The sequence below is a fragment of the Macaca fascicularis genome, chromosome X, assembly GCF_037993035.2.
Source record: "Macaca fascicularis isolate 582-1 chromosome X, T2T-MFA8v1.1".
Classification (NCBI taxonomy): domain Eukaryota; kingdom Metazoa; phylum Chordata; class Mammalia; order Primates; family Cercopithecidae; genus Macaca; species Macaca fascicularis.
In genome coordinates this window covers 17,218,827-17,240,765 of record NC_088395.1, presented here as the reverse complement: position 1 = coordinate 17,240,765, position 21,939 = coordinate 17,218,827, and the positions used below count along the sequence as shown (strand labels likewise).

The window sequence follows — 21,939 nt, the reverse complement described above, 5'->3', positions numbered from 1 at the left end:
ATGGCTACCCTTGGGAAGGCAGGATCAGAAGAGAACATTGGCAGGATTTCTAGAGGGCTGAAAATGTTCTGTATCTTGTCCCAGGTACTAGTTTTAAAGCTGTGTTCTGTTTGCAAAAATTCATTGAGGCAGTACACTCATAATTTGTGCACATTTGTTACTTGCGTTATAATTAGGTTTTAAATGTGTAACAAATCAATCTATATCATTTACATATGAAGAGAGAGAAAGGAAGAGAGGCAGAATGAATTCTTTTGGTAGCAACATTTCTCTAAAAACTGGAACTCTGCTAACAAGATTTTATTTCCATTTGCTTACTCAAGGAAAGCTGTCACATGGCTTCTGGTCACACATAGGAATTCTGTATCTCTCAAAAAAGAAAACTCTGCAGTTTAGTACATCCTTTATTCAGAGAAGGAACATCAAATACTTTGGAGTAACTTTGTCATCTGTGCATTTTCAGGAAAACTGACCCTTTTTGCTCCCAGCACTGTACCTCTGTATTAGTCACGGTTGACTAGCTGCTGTAACAAACATCCCCTAAATCTCGCAATAAAAGTTTACTTGTTCCTCACATGAAATCAAATCAAATGTTGGCAGATAGCCTTTCGTGTGGTGATTCAGGAACCCAGGCTCTTTCTTTCTGGTGGCCCTACTATCCCTTAGGGCCTCAGAATCATCTGTTGAACCCTCTGCATGCAGCCAGCAGAGTGGGAAAGAAACAAACTACAGAAACAAACTACAGAGGGTTGTTTAGGAGCTTTTATATGGCCTTCCTACAAGTGGAGCAATTACTTCCACATTCCATTGGACAGAGAACTCTGTCACATGGTTACAACTAACTGCAAGGGAGACTGGGAAATGTAGTCTAGCCATGCACCCAGGAGCAAAAGGGAAGGAGTTGGTGAACATCTAGGCATTCTCTGCCATGCCAGGTCTATAATCTCCCCTCTGCTAGCTGTTCCATGCCTGATGTCTGACTACAAAGAGAAGACATGTCATTATAGGAGAGGATACCGTCATTATAGGAAAAGATACAGAGTCTCAGAAAGCAAAGGCATGGGTGCTTGCATTCTACACCACCACTTCCATGCAAACATTCACATCCAGGCCTCCTCCACCCATCAGCAGAAGTACAAACTGCCCAAGAATGAGAGTGTAATGGCAGCCAGATGCTAAATTGTTCTTGCAGTGCTTCACAACATGAGTTAGACGAGCCAAGTCAGAAAATGGGCAGCATTCTTTTCTTCCCATTTCACCATGCATCCAGCTGACCAGAACATTTACACTGTTTCAGAACTCACAGGGCTGGGTTTTATCCGTTTTCATACCTATGTCCTTTACCCAAGCCTCTTGATAATAATAATGATAAAACAACAACAAAAGTAGTACCATCAATGGCGTACACATATTAGCCCATAGTATGTATACTGTGTATATGCCATACACTGCTGGCACTGTCCATGAATTAATCACTTAATCTGCATAACTCTATAAAATGATTACCAACAGTATCCCCATTTCACAGATAAGCAAACTGAAGTAAGAATTTGTCCAAGGCCACACAGCTGGTAAGTGGTAGAACTGATAGAATCAAAGACTGAGATATACTCTTTACTAGAAAGTTTATTCAGGTTAGGAAGGCAAGCATGTGATCATGACAAAACTCCAGTCCCTCAGGGAGCAAACCTTGAACCTAAGCTTCAAAAATGCAAAGCTTGATCCAACCAGGCTGGCTGGGCCACAGAGAAGCATACAAAGCAACTTGGAAAGGGAGCAAAGCATAAGTTGATAGTTAAAAGGGGGTGTCTGTTTGTTTGTTTGTTTGTTTGTTTTAATTTTCCTTCCCACTTAACAGCCACTAAAACCTTTGAATTGACAAATCAATCAAGAAAACCCAGAAGGGCTTCAATTTTACACTTACAAGCCAATATTCTTAATAGCCTGCTCCACTCATTGTCTTGACTGAAATTTATTTGTAAGTGAACCCCATTTCTCATTATCACCTTCTACCCTATAACCAGCCTGAGATTTGCTGGTGTTAGGATATGGGGCAAAGGGTTAAAATAAAGCCACACAAGAGGCAAGCTTACGCAATATATTTTTCTTCATGCAATTGGATTAGTTTTAATTAGCAAAGGCTAAAAGTTTGCCAGATGAGTACTGGGTGACATCTGATACCTGAGCAGGGTTCCAACATCTCTTTTCTCATACCAAAGGCATTTAACACAAGTGATACTGTTTGAAAATCTTCCAGGGAACCCTTCCCAATGTCTCTTCTTGGTTTTCCCACTTCTCCCCCACATTGCCCCAAACTTTGAAGCCTCTGTCTCTCCTGTTTGTGCAGCAGAAAGCCCTATGACTCCTCACATGGAAAAGGATTTCTGTGGTATTTATTCCTGCTGCACTTCATGATGCACTTCTTGAAGTTAATCTCTACAATCAAACTCTCAATAAACATGTGCCATCTTGTAAATGAATCACTTCGGCGGGGGAGGGGGTGGGCTGAGGTAGCAGAACTCTGACACAAAATTTAAAAGGAAAATAAAGCTTTCCTCGCATTATTAAAATATAAATACCAGCTCAAGGAACAGAGTCCAGATGAAGACTGGAGAGAAACATAAATATTGATGTTATATTCTAATGAACATTAGATCTCACAGGCTGTCATCTGTCCTCACAGCTACCACCTCTTCCTTCCCTTAGATTTCTAGTAGGAAAAATCAAGAGTAACTGAACTCTAGAATAGGGCTTCTTATTTCATGAATCTAAATGCACTTAGATAGGACAGTCATAAATCCAATTCTAAACAATTTTGTCCTCCATCCAGGCTTCAAGCATCATCATAAGCTGAAAACACAGTTTGCGAATCAGTATTTCCTGCTACTTAGAAATGTACCAGAGAGTATTAAGGTCTTTTTATTTTTTCGTGTTTTATTAAAATGTTATTTTAGCTTTATCTTAGAAAAGGCTCCTACTGGCCAGGTGCGGTGGCTCACGCCTGTAATCCCAGCACTTTGAGAGGCCGAGGCAGGCAGATCACTTGAGGTCAGGAGTTCGAAACCAGCCTGGCCAACATGGCAAAACCCTATCTCTACTAAAACTACAAAAATGAGCTGGGCATGGTGGCAGGCACCTGTAATTCCAGCTACTTGGGAGGCTGAGACAGGAGAATTGCTTGAACCCGGTGGGTGGACGTTGCAGTGAGCTGATATTGCACCACTGTACTCCAGCCTGGATGACAGGGCGAGACTCCGTCTCTTAAAATAAATAAACACATACATACATACATACATACATACATACATACATACATACATACATTAAAAAGAAAAGAAAAGGCTCCTACTTCTAAGTTATCCCTGGGGCCTCTGCAGCTAGATTTTTATCCTTGTCAAAAACCTGATTCTCTGCAAAATCAAGAACCATGATGTCATAAACAGCCCAACACCATCAGACCAAAAGTGAGGAAACTCCAGTATTTCAATTTGTCTTGTATGTTTTATAAATGGAATCACTAATTCTTGGTCTTGATTGAAAGCCCAGAAGTCCCCCCATGGAATTATCTTCTTCCATGTCCATATTCACACAACAACCTTGGTAGGAGATAGTGCTAGGCTATCAGAGTTCAAACACTGCTTTCCTACCTGAAAGTAGTATTACCTATCTGGAGTGAGGAGAATGTTCTCTGTCTTAATAGAGGTGTGTGTTATACAGGTGGATACAGCTGTTAAAACTCATCAAGATCTGTACATTTCACTGCATCTAAATTATATCTTGATTTTTTTAAAAGAGTATTAGTTAGGACACTTTTTAAATTTTTCCAAGACAGCAGATTAATCAACAAGACCATAGGAGAAGTGCCTACTTCCTCAATATTCAATGGTTTTGCAAAACGCATTAGACTTGGAGTAAGTCTGGCAGAGTGAGAGGGGAGAGGAGGGCTTTCTTGTTCTTTTCAATGTTGTACCCCTCTGTATGAGTTGCATGCCTAGCCCCAAACATGAAACAACAACCATCAACAGCTCTAAGTTGGATCCAACCACTTCTCAATACTTTTAGCAGACCACCACTGTCTCTCACCAGGATTACTGCAAAAGCCTCCTACTTGGTCTCCTTGCTTCTACCCCTCTTGCTTCTCCCGCGGTCTCTTCTTGCCACAATACCCAAAGTGATCCTTTTAAACTCTAAATCAATCATGTTTCTCCTGGGCTTAAAAGCTTTCAATGACTGCCCACTCCACCTGGAGCAAAAGGCAAAGTCCTCTCAGTGGCCTACTAGACCCTAGATGATCTGCCCCATTACCACTTCTCCTTGCTGGCCTCTTATCCTCCTACTCTCCTCCTTGCTAACTCCTCATCTACCACACTGGCCTCCTTGCCATCCCCTGATCACATCAGGCATGCTCTCACCTCAGGGCCTTTGCACTAGCTCTGTTTCTCTCCACTGGAACACTCTCTTCCTCCAGCAATCTATGTAATTTACCCTTACCTCTTTCCAATCTTTGCTCAAATGCCACTTCCTCAATGAGGCCCACCTGACCACTCCATTTAAAATGGTAACTCCACCCCAACTCTCTGGATCACCTTCACCTTGCTCTAGTTTCTTTTTGCCCACAGCACTTACCACCTCCTAACATGTTTTGTAATTTCATCAAACGTATTGTGTTTATTATTTAGGATTTGTCTCTCTCCTTTGAAGCATAAGGTCTTGGTAACTTTTTTGTTTACTGATGAAACTCAAGGGCCTAGAATAGTGACTGCTGTGTAATAAATGAATGAATCTGGATGATAAGATTATTGGTCAATTTTTTCTCTACTTTTCTGCATAACAGAAAGAAGCCACACACACACACAAAAGAAACTTAATAGACATCTTTGACCATGCAGAGACACACAGCATTGCTTGGTCAGCTGTATACTTTACCCTGACCCAGCACTTCACAGATTCAGGCACAGGTTTTCACCTACTTGAAAGAAATTAACGCATACCTCCTACTCTGTCTGATCCAATTATAGCAACAATAAAATAGCCAATAATAGCCAATAATTATCAGAGGCTAACTGTGTGCAAGGCACAGTTCTCAGTGCCTGCACACCTTGACTTTCTTAGTTTTGTCAACAACCTGATGCAATCAATACTGCTTTTATCTCCATTCTGTAACAGATGAAGAAAAAAATTCAATAAATTGTCCAGAGTCATACAGCTTTGAAGGAGTGGAGCTGGGATTTGAACCCACGTAGTCCAGCTTCAGAGTCTACACTCTTAATCACAAACTCTCTTGCTTCTCAACAATTAGCTAAACTAGACACTTGCCAATGTTACTCAAACTGAGCCTCAGCAAATGCCAAAAGGTCATGAATTTCAACCTTTCCTTAAGGAACAGAGAACAAGGACATCCAGGTACCTGAAAAGAAAGGAAGGGAAAAGCACTCTGACACTCTAGAGCCAGAGAAATGAACCCTAAGACCCACAGAGTCCCCTTGTAGTCCAACGTTACAGTTATTCTGTGACCAACATGCCAAAACAGATTTCCCCTAAATAAACTCCTTACTCATTATATATAAGGAAATTAAAATGGCCCCTCTGATTGCTGGAATTGAGTCCAGTTTGAGCCAGATTAACCTCATTTCCCTTTTGAGTAGGGTAATTACACCGGGAGATCAAAAGAATGCTACAGACATATGGTATCTTGATTTCAGCAAACCACTTAACAGTTGCTCGTGATGATAGATATCATGAGTAAGGTGGAGAAATGTGATTTGAACAGGAAGGTAGGGGAGTGCACCCGTGGCTGCTGCAACAATGAAACCCAAAGAATGTTGATTAATAGATCTCAACTTGGAGAAACATTGCTAGTACTGCCTGCCAGTGGGCTCTGGCCTTGAATCCATCTGAACAATAATTTTATCAAAGATGTGGGTGATAGCATAGAATCTTGTTCATGGTGTATGCAGAGAGCAAAATGCTGTGAGCAGTAGCTGACACATTGAATCAAGATTTTAAACCATCACCACTGACTGGAAATGAAAGAGCAAAGCAAGCAAGATTCAATTTAACAGAGACAATGGGAGACTCTTGTGAAATTTAAGTTCAAAACACCAACTGCACACATGGAATAAGGAAAACCTCATGTTAAAAACTGCCACTATAAAGCAAGGGAGTTTCCTGGGCCAAAAGAGCATTTTTACACCAACAGTGTCATGCAATGGTTAAAACAAGGACCACATTAGGGACATTCTTCTTTTTTTTTTTTTTTTTTCTTTTTTTGAGACAGAGTTTTGCTCTTGTTGCCCAGGTTGGTGTGCAATGGTGCAATCTCGGCTCACTGCAACCTCCGCCTCCTGGGTTCAAGCGATTATTCTGTCTCAGCCTCCTGAGTAGCCGGGATTACAGATGCATGCCACCACGCGCAGCTAATCTTTGTATTTTTTAGTAGATATGGGTTTTCACCATGTTGGTTAGGCTGGTCTTGAACTCCTGACCTCAAGTGATCCACTCGCTTCAGCCTCCCAAAGTGCTGGGATTAGAGGCATGAGCCACCACGCCCGGCCTGGGACATTCTTATAAAGAAAGGAATGGGTCCATTTGTGCCCTGCACCTGTGGCAGAGGACAACCAGAGTGGGAGCAGCCTGGAAACTTGACATTAGGAAGCCTGGTTGAAGGAACTGAAGTTGTTTTACCTGGGATGAAGAAAGCTTAGACAGTGCCATAACAGTAACCTCCAGATCCTTAAAAGATGTTCTAGAAAAGCAGTTATAGGTAGATTCCCTATGACATGAGACACCAGAACAAAGACGAAAAGGCTTGCATTACAAAAAGACAGATTCACTCTCAATGTAGATAAGGACTGTTTGAGAATGGGAGCTATTCAGCAATACAATTGGGGCAGGGGTGGCCACTTCCCACTCCTTGGAGTCTCAGAGGGCATGGAAACCAGATGAGCTGCCATTTGGGACAGCTTTAAAAAAATTCCCACTCTGGGTGAGAAGTTTGATTCTATGGGTACTAAGGTCTTTCCCAACTGTATGATTCCAAGATTCTAGGACTTTTGTTAAATTAACTTTATTTTTGGTTAATTTCACTTTGAAGGATGTAGGCACAGATATCTTTAGATCTAGCAATTACACTTTTAAGAAACCATTCTTAAAAATTCATACATATAAGCAAATATATATATGGAAAATGTTTATATGAGATTTGTTTATAATAACTAAAACCAAGACAATGCTACCATGTGGGTAAAAGGTGGTTAAATGCTTTGAGCATGTTTGTGCAGGGGAATATTATGCAGTGTTTTAAAAAACTGAGGAGCAACCTCATGATTTGAGATGTCACATGTCTGTCACCAATTAAACTTAGAACACACAAAAAAATGAAAACAAAATAAAAATAATAATAATAAAGTAAAAAATTTTGGGGGATATAGTCTTACTCTGCCACCCAGGCTGGTATGCAGTGGCATGATCTTGGCTTACTGCAACCTCCACCTCTTTGATTTAAGCAACTGTCCCACCTCAGACTCCTGAGTAGCTGGGACTACGGGCACATGCCATCATGCCTGGCCAATTTTTGTATTTTTTGTAGAGATGGGGTTTCACCATGTTGCCCAGTCTAGTCTTGAACTCCTGGGTTCAAGCAATCCTCCCACCTTGGCCTCCCAGAATTAGGACATTTTTTAGCCCATAAATGCCCAGGTCCTCAGATTACTCATTCAATACAGCCAAACCTCATGTACATTAATGGATTGAGAGACGTCAGAAACAAAAATTGACCATACCTGTTTTAGTCATTCACAAAAATAAAGTAGACAGTTTCCCTGCCTTCTGGGCTTAATCTGGTGGGTGGGCTCTCCAAAACTTTGTTTCAATAGATTTCAACCCCAGAATGAGATCCTTACATTCAGGAACCATTCCTACCTCATTATTTTTGTTCCCACTTGTTATTAAGATAGGATTCATGAAGAATTCTTGATGCAAGAAAAATTTTCAGGAATTTTTGTGATTGTTTGTTCCAGTCTTACTCCTCCTATGATTTTTTAATAGAATGTCCCTCAAAATCTTGTGCCCCACAATTTTTAATAAAGCAAAAAGAAATTAAGCTGAACTATCAAATAAAATTCCAACTATATTTAAAATTGTCCTTGACTCTAAAATTTCAAAATGTCATACAAAAATCAGTGAATCTTCAAGACTCTGGGACTAACATGGGACAATAGGAGAGATTTTTATGTGTCATTGCCTTTTAAAAGTAATGCCCATTAAAAGTAGACTAGAAGTGCTGAGACTGAAGATGTTTCTGAGAGTTTATGTGGACTTTACACTGTCCTGATGGCACTGTGTAGAAAAGGCCTCCACACACAGGAAGAAAGAAATCTTTATTATTATCATCTTAGTAATATCCATCCAACAGAATCTCAAGGATTTCTTAGGTAAAGTAATTCAGGAGTTTTGATTTAAAAGTCCAATCCAGTATAACAAGAAAAGTCTAGAAAGAAATGTGACACTGCTACTGGTTATGAGGAAATTACAACAATGAATCATTAAACCCTTGAAAGATTGTATTCTTCTCAGCCGTTCTGTGATGGGTTTCAAAGCAGCTTTCAATGAAGCTGTTAGGATCTCATAATGCCTCACAGAAGCTCACTGAACAGGGCCAGGAGGAAAAGAATCTTAACCACAATTACAGAAACATCCAAGAGAACACACTAACCAAACTGCAAAGGTTTTTTATAAGTGGTGGACTGAACAGAAAGGGAAGGAAAAGCAGGACTATCCTTCCAAAACCAGAATGAGCCCATGATCAGTGTTGCCACACCAACCCAAAATGATGAATTCACCCAAGGTATTACCTCCTGGTTCCCTTCAGAGATTAGCAGTTTCTGTGTCTGTTCTGGCTGAAAATTATCCTTCTCAAATAGGTAGTTTGGATCTCCTGGGGCTGTCACTTATGCATTCCAAAGGGCAATAAACAACACTCTCAAAGGCTTGTCAATAGAACATGGAGAAATTGAGGGGGTATGTCTTCATTATCATAGATTTGAGTTCCTTTTGTTACCCTTCTCACTGCTGAAGCACTGAAGCTCTCCCATGCCAAGACAGGGATTCAAACTGTGCATCCGCTAATGGTAGTAACAGCTATTTCCAGACCCACTGATATGGTTTGGCTCTGTATCCCCACCCAAATCTCAAGTCGAATTATAATTCCCAATGTTGGAGGAGGGACATGGTGGGAGGTGACTGGATCATGGGAACAGATTCTGCACTTGCTGTTCTAGTGATAGTGAATGAGTTCTCATGAGAGCTGGTTGTTTAAATGTGTGTAGCACTTCCCCCTTCACTCTTGCTCTCTCTCCTGCCACCATGTGAAGATGTGCTTGGTTTCCCTTTTCCTTCTGCCATCATTGTAAGTTTCCTTAGGCCTCCCTTGCCAGGCCTCCTGTACAGCCTGCAAAACTGTGAGTCAATTAAACCTCTTTCTTTATAAATTACCCAGTCTCAGGTAGTTTTTTTATAGCAGTGAGAGAACAGACTAATACACATACCATAGAGTGTTCTGGCAGGGGCTGGGGGTGTGGCTAATATAATAATCCTGGGCTAAATAGTTTAAGGAAGAAGAGTGAGAAACATCATCTCTACTATACCCCCAGCCCTAGGTCTTTGCCTTCACAGTTTAAAGATTAAATAGATTGTCTTGGTTGCAGTTCCCCCATAAGTAGACCCTATGACTGCAAGTACAGGTTTGAGTGCAAGTAGTTTATGTGGGAGGTGACTCCAGAAACACCCATAGGTGCGTGAAGAAGTGAGATGGAGAAAGGAAGACAGCAAAGATAGATGTGTCATCAAATAAGTCATCACTATGGGTAACTGGAGCTCAGTCCTACTGGAGGATTTTGAGAAATGGTGGAGAAAATGCTACAGAGTTCTCCTATCCAAGGAGTAATGGCACTGGTGCATTCATCCATCAACTTCCTCTCCATATTTAGTTGAGTGCTGCTTCTCAGGCATTAACCTGCTGGCACTTCTGGCCTTCCCTACATGCAAGGCCAAGCATGGTCCATAACCCAGTACAAAACAAAAGTTCCAGGCAGAGTTACAGGAGTTTGCAGTAAGTAGCCTTCAGCATGAGAGATGACAGCCAAAGGAATATAGACAGGGCACCAACCGTGTCTGCTGTACAGAATGAAAAAAGCTAAGATAAAGGTGAGCACAGAGTTCTAGAAAAGTTCATAGGTTGAGGAGGTGACTGAAGTGTCACTGCAGTACAATGGGGAAATGATGGTCTTTTCAATAAGTGGCAGTAGGCCAATTGTGCATCCATATTTGGGAAAAAAGTAATCTTGAGCCCTACCTCACACCATTTGCAAATATCAATTCCATATGAAACATGGATCTAAATGACAAAGGCAAAAGAAAACTTTCTGGAACTTTTGGGATATCTTCATGACCTCGAGGTTGGTGAAGAATTTGTTTAAGAACAAACAGAAGATAACACAAAAACACACTAACCATAAAGAAAAGGATTGATAAACTGGACTATACAAAAATAAGAACTTCTGCCCTCAAAATATAACACTAAGAGAGTGAAAAGGCAAACCACAGAGTAAGAGAAGGTATTGGAAATACATACAGCTGACAAATGACTCATATTCAAAATACATAAAAGACATCTGTAAGACAGTAAGAAAAGGTGCAAAGAACCTTATTGAAAAATGAGCAATTACTTGGGCAATGAAATAATTTGTACACCAAACCGCTACAACACATGATTTACTTATATATCAAGCCTGCACATGTACCCCTGAACCTAAAATAAAAGTTAAAAAAAGAGAGAGAAAAGAGAAATAAAAATGAGCAAACATCTTGAAGAAGTAATCCACAAGGAAGAATATCTAGGTAGTTAAAAATTATATAAAATGGTGTTCAGTCTCACAAGCCATTAGTGAAATGCAAATCAAAACCAGTATGAGATTTCATTACACATCCACCAAAGTGGCTACAATTTAAACATCAATACCAATATCAGTGAGGATGTAAAGCAACCAGAACTTGCATATACTTCCAGGATTATAAATTGGTACAACCAGTGTAGAAAACTGTTCAGCCAAACAAATCATCCCCTTTGATCTAGCAATTCTTCTTTTAGATACATACCAAATAACTGTATACATAAGCTCATCCAGAAGCACGTAGAAAAAATTGTTCATGCAATAGCTCCCAAATGGAAACAACCCAAATGTCCGTCATCAGGAGAATGGATCAAGAAATTGTGGTATGTACACACAATGGAAATTTATTCAGCAATGAGAATGAACAATTGGCTATATATGCAATAAGATGAAAGAATCTTACATACATAATGTTAAGTTAATAATGCTAGAAGGAAGTATATATGATTTCACTTATATAAACTTCAAGAACAAGAACATCTAATTGATAAGCGTAGAAATTGGGAGAGTTGTTACTTTTAGGAAGGGGGATATTGACTGGAGGTGGCTTGAAGGGAGGGGAGGATGTTTCAGGTGCAGTAACATTTCTTGATCTGGGTGGTGTTTACATGAGCTGTTCACTTTGTGAAAATCAACCAAGCCAAACACTTATGGTCTGTGTACTTTTCTGTGGGAATGTTAAACTTTAATATAAAATTTATTTTAAAACTTAGTAACTAAATAAATCAACAGCAACCAAAATGCCAACAACATTAAAACATCTAAGGATGAACATACTGGAGTTGAAGCCCAGGAAGTGCTTCCAAAGTCTCAGGTTTCAGTGACCGAGAAGTTGGACTCTTCAAATTGATGACCATCAGTCTCAGAAGGCTCTCAACACAGCGATATCATCCCAATACAGTTCCTTAATGCCTTCACGTTCCCTCTCCGAGACAACTTATTAACACCCTCTCTTCTCTCTTCACATTGCCAACACTCTCAGCTAATGACCTCACCCCATACTTCACAGATAAAATAGATCCCCTTGTAGAAGAACACCCCATCCCACCACCAGCAGTTCACCAGCCCACCTGCCTCCCTGCTCGTATCCTTCGGCTTCCCTCCAGGGGCCATGGATGAAATAGTCTCTCATCTCATCCCCTCTCAGCTTCTCAGTGATATCCATAATCATTCAGTTCTCTCCGCCAGGATCATCAATTCACCCTTCTCTTGGAATCCAAACATGCCCAAGATATCAATACCTTTTAAGACATTTTTCCTTGATACTGTATTCCCTTCCAGCCACTGCTCCATTTCTCCACTCCCCTTCAGAGCCAAACTCCTTACAAGAGTTGTCTGTAGGGCTGGGTGCAGTGGCTCACACCTGTAATTCCAGCACTTTGGGAGGCGGGAGGACTGCTTCAGCCCAAGAGTTCGAGACCACCCTGGGCAACATGGCAAAACCCTGTCTCTACAAAAAATACCAAAATTAGCCTAGCGTAGTGGTGCACACCTGTAGTCCCAGCTACTTGGGGGGCTGAGATGGGAACCTGGAGAGGTCAAGGCTGCAGTGAGTTATGATTAAGTCACTGCACCCAGTCTGGGCGACAGAGTGAAAAAAAAAAAAAAGCTGTCTGTAGTTGCTATTTCCTCTCCACCTCTCCTATTGTTTCTCCAACCCTTTTGGTTTGGCCTTCTTCTCCACCCCTCCAATGAAATGGCACCTCTCAAGGCCACTAATTAATTACAGGTAGCCAAACTTAATAGCCTCTTCTCAGTGCTTATCTTCCTCTCAGAAGCACTTGACCAAGTTGACTTCTCCCCAGTTCTGGAAACACCTCCTGGCTTGCACCATACCACACTCTTCTGATTTTCCTTCTAGTTTTCCAGCTGTCTTTTCTCAGCCTTTCTCCTCCCCTGTGAAGTTTTCAAAGTTGAACTGCCCTGGGCTAAGTCCTGGCCTCCATTTCTTTACTATCTCCACTGTGTCTAGCTCCAAGGCTTCACATGCTGTCTCCACTCTTAGGTCTCACATTCACATCTCCAGCCTGGACCTCTCAACTCACACATGTAATTGTATAAGACACATCAGGTATCTCAAACTTAACATGGCTCAAATATAAAACTATTGATTCCATTCCCTCCACAAGAAAATATCCACTCTCCCTCTAGCCTTCCCCAATTCTACAAACGGTAATACATTCTACAAGTTATTATTTTTTTTGTTTTTTGAGACGAAGTCTCGCTCTTGTTGCCCAGACTGGAGCGCAATGGCGCAATCTTGGCTCACTGCAACCTCCACCTCCCGGTCCAAGCATTTCTCCTGCCTCAGCCTCCCAAGTAGCTGGGATTACAGATGCCTGCCACCACACCTGGATAATTTTTGTATTTTTAGTAGAGATGGGGTTTCACCATGTTAGCCAGGCTGGTCTCGAACTCCTGACCTCAGGTGATCTGCCCACCTTGGTCTTCCAAAGTGCTGGGATTACAGGTGTGAGCCACCACACCCGGCCACATTCTACAAGTTATTTAAGCTTTTCATGCAAAAACAACAAACTAGGAGTCATCCTTAATTAATTTTTTTCTCACACCCTGTACCCAATCAAATTAGTAAGTCCTGGCAATCCTATTTCCAAAATGAATTCAGAATCTAACCACTTCTCACAGTCTCTACAGCTACCTCCCTGGTCCTAGCCACCATCACCAGTCACAGTGTCTAACTGGTTTACTAGCCGCCAGGCTTGCTTCCAGAGTGACTCTTCCAAAGTGTACATCAGATTATTTTGCCCCTGCAAGAAGACCCCTAGCCTGTCTCAGGGCAACAGGAAGCAGCTGTCCAAGGATGAAATAGCAAGCAGATTGCACAGGGGAATGGTGATCAGGTGACAAGGATATACAGGGGGTGTGAAGGCACCCTCAAAGGAAGAGGAAAAAGAGCAAGGTTTACTTTTAGGCTTCCTCTCCCTTTCAAACTCCCCTAGGCCTGAGCAATACTAAAGGGAGATAGATGCATAATGCAGCTGATGCCACTGGTGCCCTACCCACAGCTACTTTGCCCTCCCCAGAGGACCTCTGTCAACATTCCTGTGCACATCATAGGCTTTTTGCATCTCTCTACCTGGCCTTGGGAGCATGCTGGGACTACATGTGGGGCAAGACCCAGAAGCCATGGAGTTCATGCTCCAGGTGCTACCTTCCATCTGTGAGAAGAAGTTGGTGCATAAATACTCCAGCTTCCTTAATCGTTAGTGGAACATGTTCGAGGTGTGTGCTCAGAGGGTCGCCAGCTGGATTGAACCCCAGTTGCCCACAGGGCTAACCCGCTTACATGGTGTACTGGCTTTCCTCTTTCCTCCCTTCCCCATCTCACTTCCCTACGTGCTCTCTGTGCTTCCAGGGAACCCTTCCCAAATAAATTAATTGCATCGAAATCCTTGTCTCAGGCTCTGCATTCTAGGAAACCTAAACCAAGATACATAATAGTGTGCTGTTTCTCCCAAAGGTAATACCTTTTATAACATCAAACAAGAACAATGTCATCCCGAATTTAAATGGACAAAAGAAGAGAGAGATCTGGACATAAAGTGTGGAGATAGCATTTTAGAAAATAAAATTTAAAATAATAGGAGATTTTAAATCTATCCCAGGCAGAAATTAGCCCCGTGTTTATTACTCATGTACAAATATGTGTAGAGTATATATTCACCAACTATATGCATACACTCAAGATCCTCTCTTATCTCTATTAACTATGAGTTTGTACCACCGACAGTTAAAAGGACTTGAAAGAACTGTGATACATTCCAGGTACATAAATGCCCACTGCTGCATTTAAAGAGAGAAAGAAGTGGGCACGTTCTGCTCTGGCAGTGAGTTTCACTGGCGTGAAATCTAACTTGAGGAGAAGTGTGTCACACACACACATACACACACACAGACACACACACACACACCCCCCGGGAAATGTATGCACCACTCAACAGTCTGCAAAACTTCCCTCCAGTTCTTTTGAAGTGAAGTCACCACTCCCCACAACCGCACTCCCAAGATATCTGCGCTGTTGAAAGTGAAGGGCCTGTCCCCGCTGTGTGGTTTGGGGTAAAAAGGAGGCAGGATTAAAGCGCTCATTTCAAGTCCCAAAAGTAAAATACGACTTGGCCTACGGCAGTCCTAATTCTTTCCAGAACTCATCCCCGGAATTGCCCTTTTAAACAACCAGTCATTAACCCAACTCCGGGTCTTTTATAGCTGCGAAAAACGATCGAGCACATCATTTATTCATTACGCTTATTATTATTGTTATTGCAGAAAAGCAGTGAATTCCCGGGGCGGGGTTCAAAGGGTTTTTCGGAGGAGGAGGGGGAGAGGGAGAGAACACGCGGGCGGGCAGGGACCGCTAGGAGACTGGGCTGGACTGTGGGGCAGAGGTGTCCGGAAATCCCCAGGGAAGGATGCCTCCAAAGCGCCTCCGCCCCTCGCGCTCCTAGGCCACTGCGCACCGGCGCAGCTGCTGCAGCAACCAAGGAAGCTTCTTACGTAAGTCAGAGCCGCTGACATCACCTTCGCCGCGAGCGTCGCAGCCTGACTAGGCGCCAAAGGACCGTCGCGCCAACCCAGCGCCCCTGTCTACCTCCTGGGTCGTTCCTAAATGATTCTGCCGTCGCCAGATTTGGGCGATCGTGAGCCAAGGGGACTGCCCTCGGAAGGGAGATGACATAGAATGACTATTTATTGGGAGCCCTTGGGTGTCGTAAGAGGGAAGTCAGCGGACAGCAAAGATGCCCAGGGGTCTCCCAGACTTCCTTCCTCGTCGTCTCCCTGCAGCCCGCCTGGCAGACTAGTTAAGTGCTAGACTAAGTCCACGTGCTAATAGATTTGGGCGACAGTGCACCGGGGCAGAGGAAGACAGCCTGTGGGATCCTCTGGGGGCAGATGGCACAGAGCCATTTAGTAGGAACCCTGGGCTGTTCAGGGTAGAAAAGATGCCCAGGGGTCTCCTCGATCTCCCTGGGGCCCCTGCCTGACACTCCCACCCTCATCTCTCCCTGACCCTCCCCGCGGCCCCTCCGGGCCACAAGGGTTTTCGGCAGAAGCACTACGGAGTTCACTCTAGGAGGCGAGCAGCGCCACGCTACGTCTCACACGAGGGCAAGGCACAAGTTCGGAGCTAGGGGCAGCACCTGAGGTCACAGCGAGTGACGAAACAGCCGCGGTGCTGCAGCAGTCTCAAAAGGACACTCGCTACTCCTGGAACCCCAACCCCAAACATGCATGGGGTGGGCTATAGGGCTCAGGGCTGGGCTTCTGGAAACCACAGGAGTTGCAACCCTCCTCGCTGCCTCCCCGTGAAGGATGTGAAAGGCGAGCCCCGGAGGTGAAGGACAGACCCTCTCTGCCTCCTGTGCTCCCATGAACGCTCCCTTTCTGCTCCCTCTCAGCCCACGCTGCCTGCGACTTCAGAGGTCGCCCTTTTAACTTTCCACCGTCCACGTCTGCATCACTGAATCGGGGTCCAGCCCAGCCACTCAGCACCAGGAGGATTGGGGTGGGTCCCAGGGGATGGTAAGGGTGGAAAGGCGAGAGTAGTAAGGTGCAAGCTGTAACGGGCGCGGCGCCGCGGGGCTGGGATTGCCGCTGCTGGGGACGGCGCGAGGGTGCGGCGCGGAAATCCAGAGCCTGGCGGGCGGACGGCGCGGGTACTCACGCACTGCCTCCTGCTTAGGGTCAAGCGTGCTGAGGACGCGCTGCACACCGCCGAGCTTGCCCTGCAGCGCCCAGACGCGGCGGTGGGTGAGCTGGATGTCGCTCTCGAGCTCCTGGAAGAGGCTGCACGCGTGCCGGGCCACGTCCGAGAGCTGCCGGAGGACACGGGCCAGAGCCGCGTTGCTGACCGCGCATAGGTCCAGCATGAGCAGCACGGCCGCGGCCGCCGCCGCCGCCGAGGACGCCTCGCCAGCTGTGGGCGCCGCCTCCGGGATCCCCGCCGTGCTCTCCTCGCCAGCGACGGACGCCTCTCCGTGCGGCGGCTGAGCCTGGTCGGCCGGCGCGGGCAGTGGCGGCGGCGGCGGTGGCAGCCCTGGAGGTGCGGGGACCGCGCGGGCTGGCTCCTCTGGCCCTGGCGCCTCGACCTCGTCCAGATCCCTCCGGCCAGGCGGCTGCAGGGGCGGCGGCGGCTCAGCGCTGCCTCCACTCGCGTCCACCGCTGGGCCAGGAGCAGGGCGCCGCTGCCTGCACAGCCATTGCGGCTCCACGATCCGCTTGGCGAAAGGCATCCCGCGCAGCCAGGCGGCGACTTTCTGGTCTCCTCCGAGCGCCCCTGTGAGCCGGAGACCGGGCGCGCCCACCTGAGCAGGGAGGGGGCAGGAGTCCGGCAAAGGCGCGATCTGGCAGTCCGGATACGCAGGGGGCTCCTCTGCTCACCTGGCCTCCTCTTCCCCGCCCTCTCCCTAGCAAATCAGTCCACCCAGTCCTCCTTTGGGTGCACCGTTCCCTGGGGAGGATGACAAGCGCCCCGCACAGAAATTTAGGGGTGCGCCTGGTGTCTTCTCACTTGCTTCCAACCGGGGTCGACTGGCTCAGCTCCATCGTTTCTGTGCTCGCCGTCGCCACCCCGGCCACTGCCGTCGCCGCCGCCTATATAAATGGGCGTGCGTGTGTCTGTGTGTGTGTGGGTGAGTGGGTGGGTGGGTGGGTGTGAGTGTGTGCGCGCGCCTCAGTTTGAAAGTACCCCGGCGCAGGCCTCTCCCCGCGCGCCCTTCGGCCGCTCCGGGGAGCGATTGCGCCCGGGATCTCTCTCCCTGGCTGGGCGGGGAGGAGGTTTCGGAAAGGCGCTCTGAAAACCCGGAGAGAGGAATCTGCCTCCAGCCCGGGCGCAGGAGGCCGCGCGGGGGTGACGGGGCGGACGCAGGGTGGGGGAGGCCGGGGCGAGGGGGGCGCAGCGCCCTGTGCGGCCGCTGGGAGTCACTGGTGGCCTCGCCGTGCTGGGCGCTTTCAGGCGCAAAGACACTTCCTCACATTCAAGGGGTTGGAATTGAGACTGTCAGCTTGGTGGGGGCGGGGAGTCCTCAAGTTGGGAGTAAGGGTGTGGGTAGTAAGTGCACAGGGAAGAGGGTGGGGTATTGGGGATGCGGCAGATTTGGCGTGTTGGAGCAAGTTTTTCGCCGAATTCCAGCTCTGTACAAGACCTTTGGGTTCTCACAGGGAAAACTGGGCTGCTCCTCGGAGATTCCCCGGCTCTGAACGCAAGGAGACAACTGGGGAGGGCGAAGGGCGTAGGCGCGTCTCCATGTGGCCAGAGCAGCCAGAGTGCTGTTTATACCCCTTCCCAGGTATCACGTGGCCCCCTGCTTTGGGCACGGTCTCTAAAGAATATCATGAATGAGACCCAAACCACCAATGAGCAAAATCCCAGAAAACTGCTTACAAAACTCATTGCACGTTGGGTGAGATAAACGGCGTTACCTCTTCATCACCCTACTGTGCTGGTCATACACTGGATTTTTAAAGTTCTCCATCAGAGAGATGATGATTTACAGAAGGGAAAGTTTTCCCCTTCAGTTAACTGAAAGGTATAATTTCTTAAAAGGCATGCATTTTCGATTGCAGCAGGCTGCAGGCTGTATGCCGTCAGCCCAAAATGTAAAAAGAGTTTGGGAAATGTTAATAAAACACGTGCTTTCATGCCTCCAAAAAGTATACTGTAAAAATATTTTTTATTTTAAAGCCACAAGCCTGATCTTGGGAATGCAGCCTCTTTTCGTGTTTCTAAAGAGAACATGGAAAAAATATGTTTTATGGCAACAATAAAGTCCTCCAGACCTGCGGTGGTGTCTCCTCTCCTCCCTGTAAAGGCGGGAGAGGGAGGAGGCTCCAATAGTCAGCACTTTGGACTGGCCCAGACTTTGGTTTTAAAGGCTTCAACAAACCCTTGTTTTAGTCTAAAAAAAAAAAAGATCCCAAATTTTTGGCAAGGACATATCCTTCTTCATAAAAGATCCAGGCTGAGGCTTTGGGGGTAAAGGGCCATGATGTCTGCAAAGTACACATAAATGTTTCAGTAACAACAACAAGAAGAATGATGATAATAATAAAGATGTGTATGTATGAAGAGAGAGAAAGAAACAAAATACGGCAAAATGTTCAAAATAGTCTAGGTTAAGGGCATATCGGGGTTCATTGTACATTTCTTGCAACTTTAAATTTGGTTTTGTTTCCAAATAAAAAATGAAAGAAAATAGTATTTTGGAACAAGGTCTTTTAAGGTTTGTTTTTTATCTCACAAATCTGAAAAGCATTGAGCTAGCTGTTTTTAAATTGAGCTTGACTTTTTAATACGTTCAAAATTCTGAACATGAGTTTTGCTGGGTAGGCAAGCCAGACACTTCTCCCTAAACACATGGAAGCATGGAGAACAATGAGGGGTATTAAAGGCATCTGGTTAGCAAGCCTTGTGGCAACAGGCTGCCCTGCCTCTCACTCTCCCTTACCTAGCACTGTCCTATTAATAGCAAGGGCGCCAGTGGAGTGGGCCCAGCTGAGCGTTGACAGGGGCAATGAATAAGTGGTGTGGGACTCTCACTCCTAAAGGGAGTTTCAGATTATTGGCAAGTTCCTTCCAGGGCTCCCAAAAGAAGCGATCAGAAAGGAAGGGCAAAGGCTCAGGAGAGAAAAGGTTCAAGGGGGTAATTAAGCTAAAAAACAGGCCAGCTACCTTAGTGTCTGCCCCCAAGTGATCAGCTCAGATTCAAGCCGAGATTTCAAAATGATTCAAAGCACAGTTCAAGGATGCAAAAAGGAGTGTCCTCTTTGTAATCTCCTCGACTCTGACTTGTGTGCTAATAAAGCCCTTTGGTTAAAATTTTAAAAACCTTTAATTTTGGCTTTTGATCTCCTTCATTCTCGCTGTCCCCTCCCCTTCCTTTAGTGGTGGTCCCCAGTGACTTTTCCAAGAGCACATTACGTTTTTGTTTTGGTTTTGGTTTTATCTGGGGGGAAAGACACCCTCCTTCAAAGCCGCCAAAAACAAAACTAATACAAATGATCATATTAATCGATACGGTTGGTTGGTGTTTTCTCAGTCCTCTGTAAGATATGAATAAAGGTATCTTTAGAAAATGTAACGATTGTTATGCATTAGTGACACCATTTAAATAAAAACTGCTAGCTTTGGGAAGGCAGCTTCAAGACAGTCTGCTGGCCCCATCCTACCCTTTTCCCAACTCAAGTCCCTCCCATGGGGATTACACACACACACACACACACACACACACACACACACACACACACACACATTTTTGGGTTTTATTCCTGCTTCCTAGAACTGAAATACTGAAATTTTAAAAAGGGTAGTAACACATATAATCCTGATAGGATATGTGAATAGTTTTAAGCTGATGAGTTTTCAGCATACCCAGGAGCTATGTCTTTCTTGTTTAAATCCTGAATTGTAACATTTTACTCCAAGTTTTCCCACAAAAAATTCTGATGAAGTCAAGGTTGCTTTCTGAAGCCAGATTGTTACACCTGATTGTTACACCAGATTGTTATGTGTGTGTTGATCTCTCCCAATCACACTGCCTCCCCACTATTCATGTACACATATTTACTTACCAGGCACTTGTAGCCAAAATAGAAGGGAAAGGAAGCATTTTTAAATGACCCCATCGCCGAATTCCCAGCAGTCATTCATGCAGCTCAAAGGCCAGCACAATTTGCTCATAAATTCAAATGTTTGGTCAGTATAAACTGTATGCCATTGTAAAATGAACGAAATATCCTGTGTCACCACGCCCCACAGTTACATTCTTGCCTGCTCCAGCACAGAAGGAAGAAGGGCTTTGCTGAACGAAGATTGGCATTGAGAGCGCCGTGAGGCACCACTGTCCTCAACCTGGCTGTCCTCATGCCTCCACGGAACCCTAGTCAGGCTTCCTATAGAACCTCACAAGCTGCAAAGCAGAGATTCCTAAAACACTCCTCACTAAAAATGTTCTGATTCAAATATCCTACCATTATTTACACTTGAAAATATTTCTTTTGGCTAAGAAATGCCAGGAGATACATGGGGCACGTTAGCATAATCATTGAATTATAGTGACTGAAGTGTCTTTTCCTCCACCTAATTGCACCAGTCCTCATTTAATCGATGTAATCTACTCCTAAAAAGCCCTGCCACTAAGTAAAATCCTGCTAAATAAAAATATTTCCATTAATTTTATTGGAAAAAATTATGAGCATTCCATCCCAACCTAAGTTACTTAAACCATTTCACAGATAGAAAAATATAGCAAGTTTACATCAGTGAAGGGCTACAATTTGAAAGTAAATAAATATAGTTTGTACATAAAATGCAATGTTACAATATCTTGTGAAGGAAGAAGAGCAGATTTGAAACCGGGTGGTGAGGAGTGGAGGAGGAGGGTGAGGTTGTCATTCTTGGGAAATTGCTGGAGAGTCATGTGGTTCACAATGAAGCAGAAAACTTTTTGGAGCTCATGGCTATCCTACACTTAAACTGCACTTACGAATAAAGTTACAGTACAGAACAACACCTTAAGGGAAAAATAAGGGATAAACTTCAGAGAGCCTTAAAACGTATGAAAAGAGCTCATACACATAGCTGACTGAAGGATCACAGAAAGCTGTTACTCACTCCTCTCTCCCCTACACCAGGAGGCCACCATCGTCAGGCTCTCCAAGAGGTTTCCCCAAGTTTAATGTTAGTTGCTGAGCTCTGAGAGTCCCCAAATCCCTCTTTCCTTTAGTTTTGCTGGCTCATGGGAGGAAGCTCACAGCCCATGGTTGTATGCTATCTTGAATGAGGAAGCATGCATTCTTCCATATGTGTGGAAGCCTTCATAGCTTACTTTTCTTCCATAAGCCTTCATAGCTTACTTTTTGCAACTCTAAGGTCCAACTTCCAGTTCGGGAACCTTGAATGTGGCTTTGTGTGCAGGTATTCCCACGAAACACTGGGAGAGAAACGTATTTATTAATACTTCAAAATATTAAT

At 44.7% G+C, this 21,939-nt stretch overlaps 1 protein-coding gene across 3 annotated transcripts in view; it reads right to left on the bottom strand.

Moving 5' to 3' along the window:
* The window catches only part of NHS (NHS actin remodeling regulator), a 363,822-nt gene extending 346,080 nt beyond the window's left edge, over positions 1-17,742 (bottom strand). For all 3 annotated transcript variants that reach the window (XR_010584371.2, XM_005593069.5, XM_045383529.3), the window contains exon 1: positions 16,633-17,742. Coding sequence is in view for 2 of the 3 variants with exons in the window: in XM_005593069.5 (XP_005593126.2) it covers positions 16,633-17,200 (568 nt within the window). In the remaining variant the exon portion in view is untranslated. The remainder of the gene's footprint in view (positions 1-16,632) is intronic.
* Positions 17,743-21,939: the final 4,197 nt, after the last annotated feature.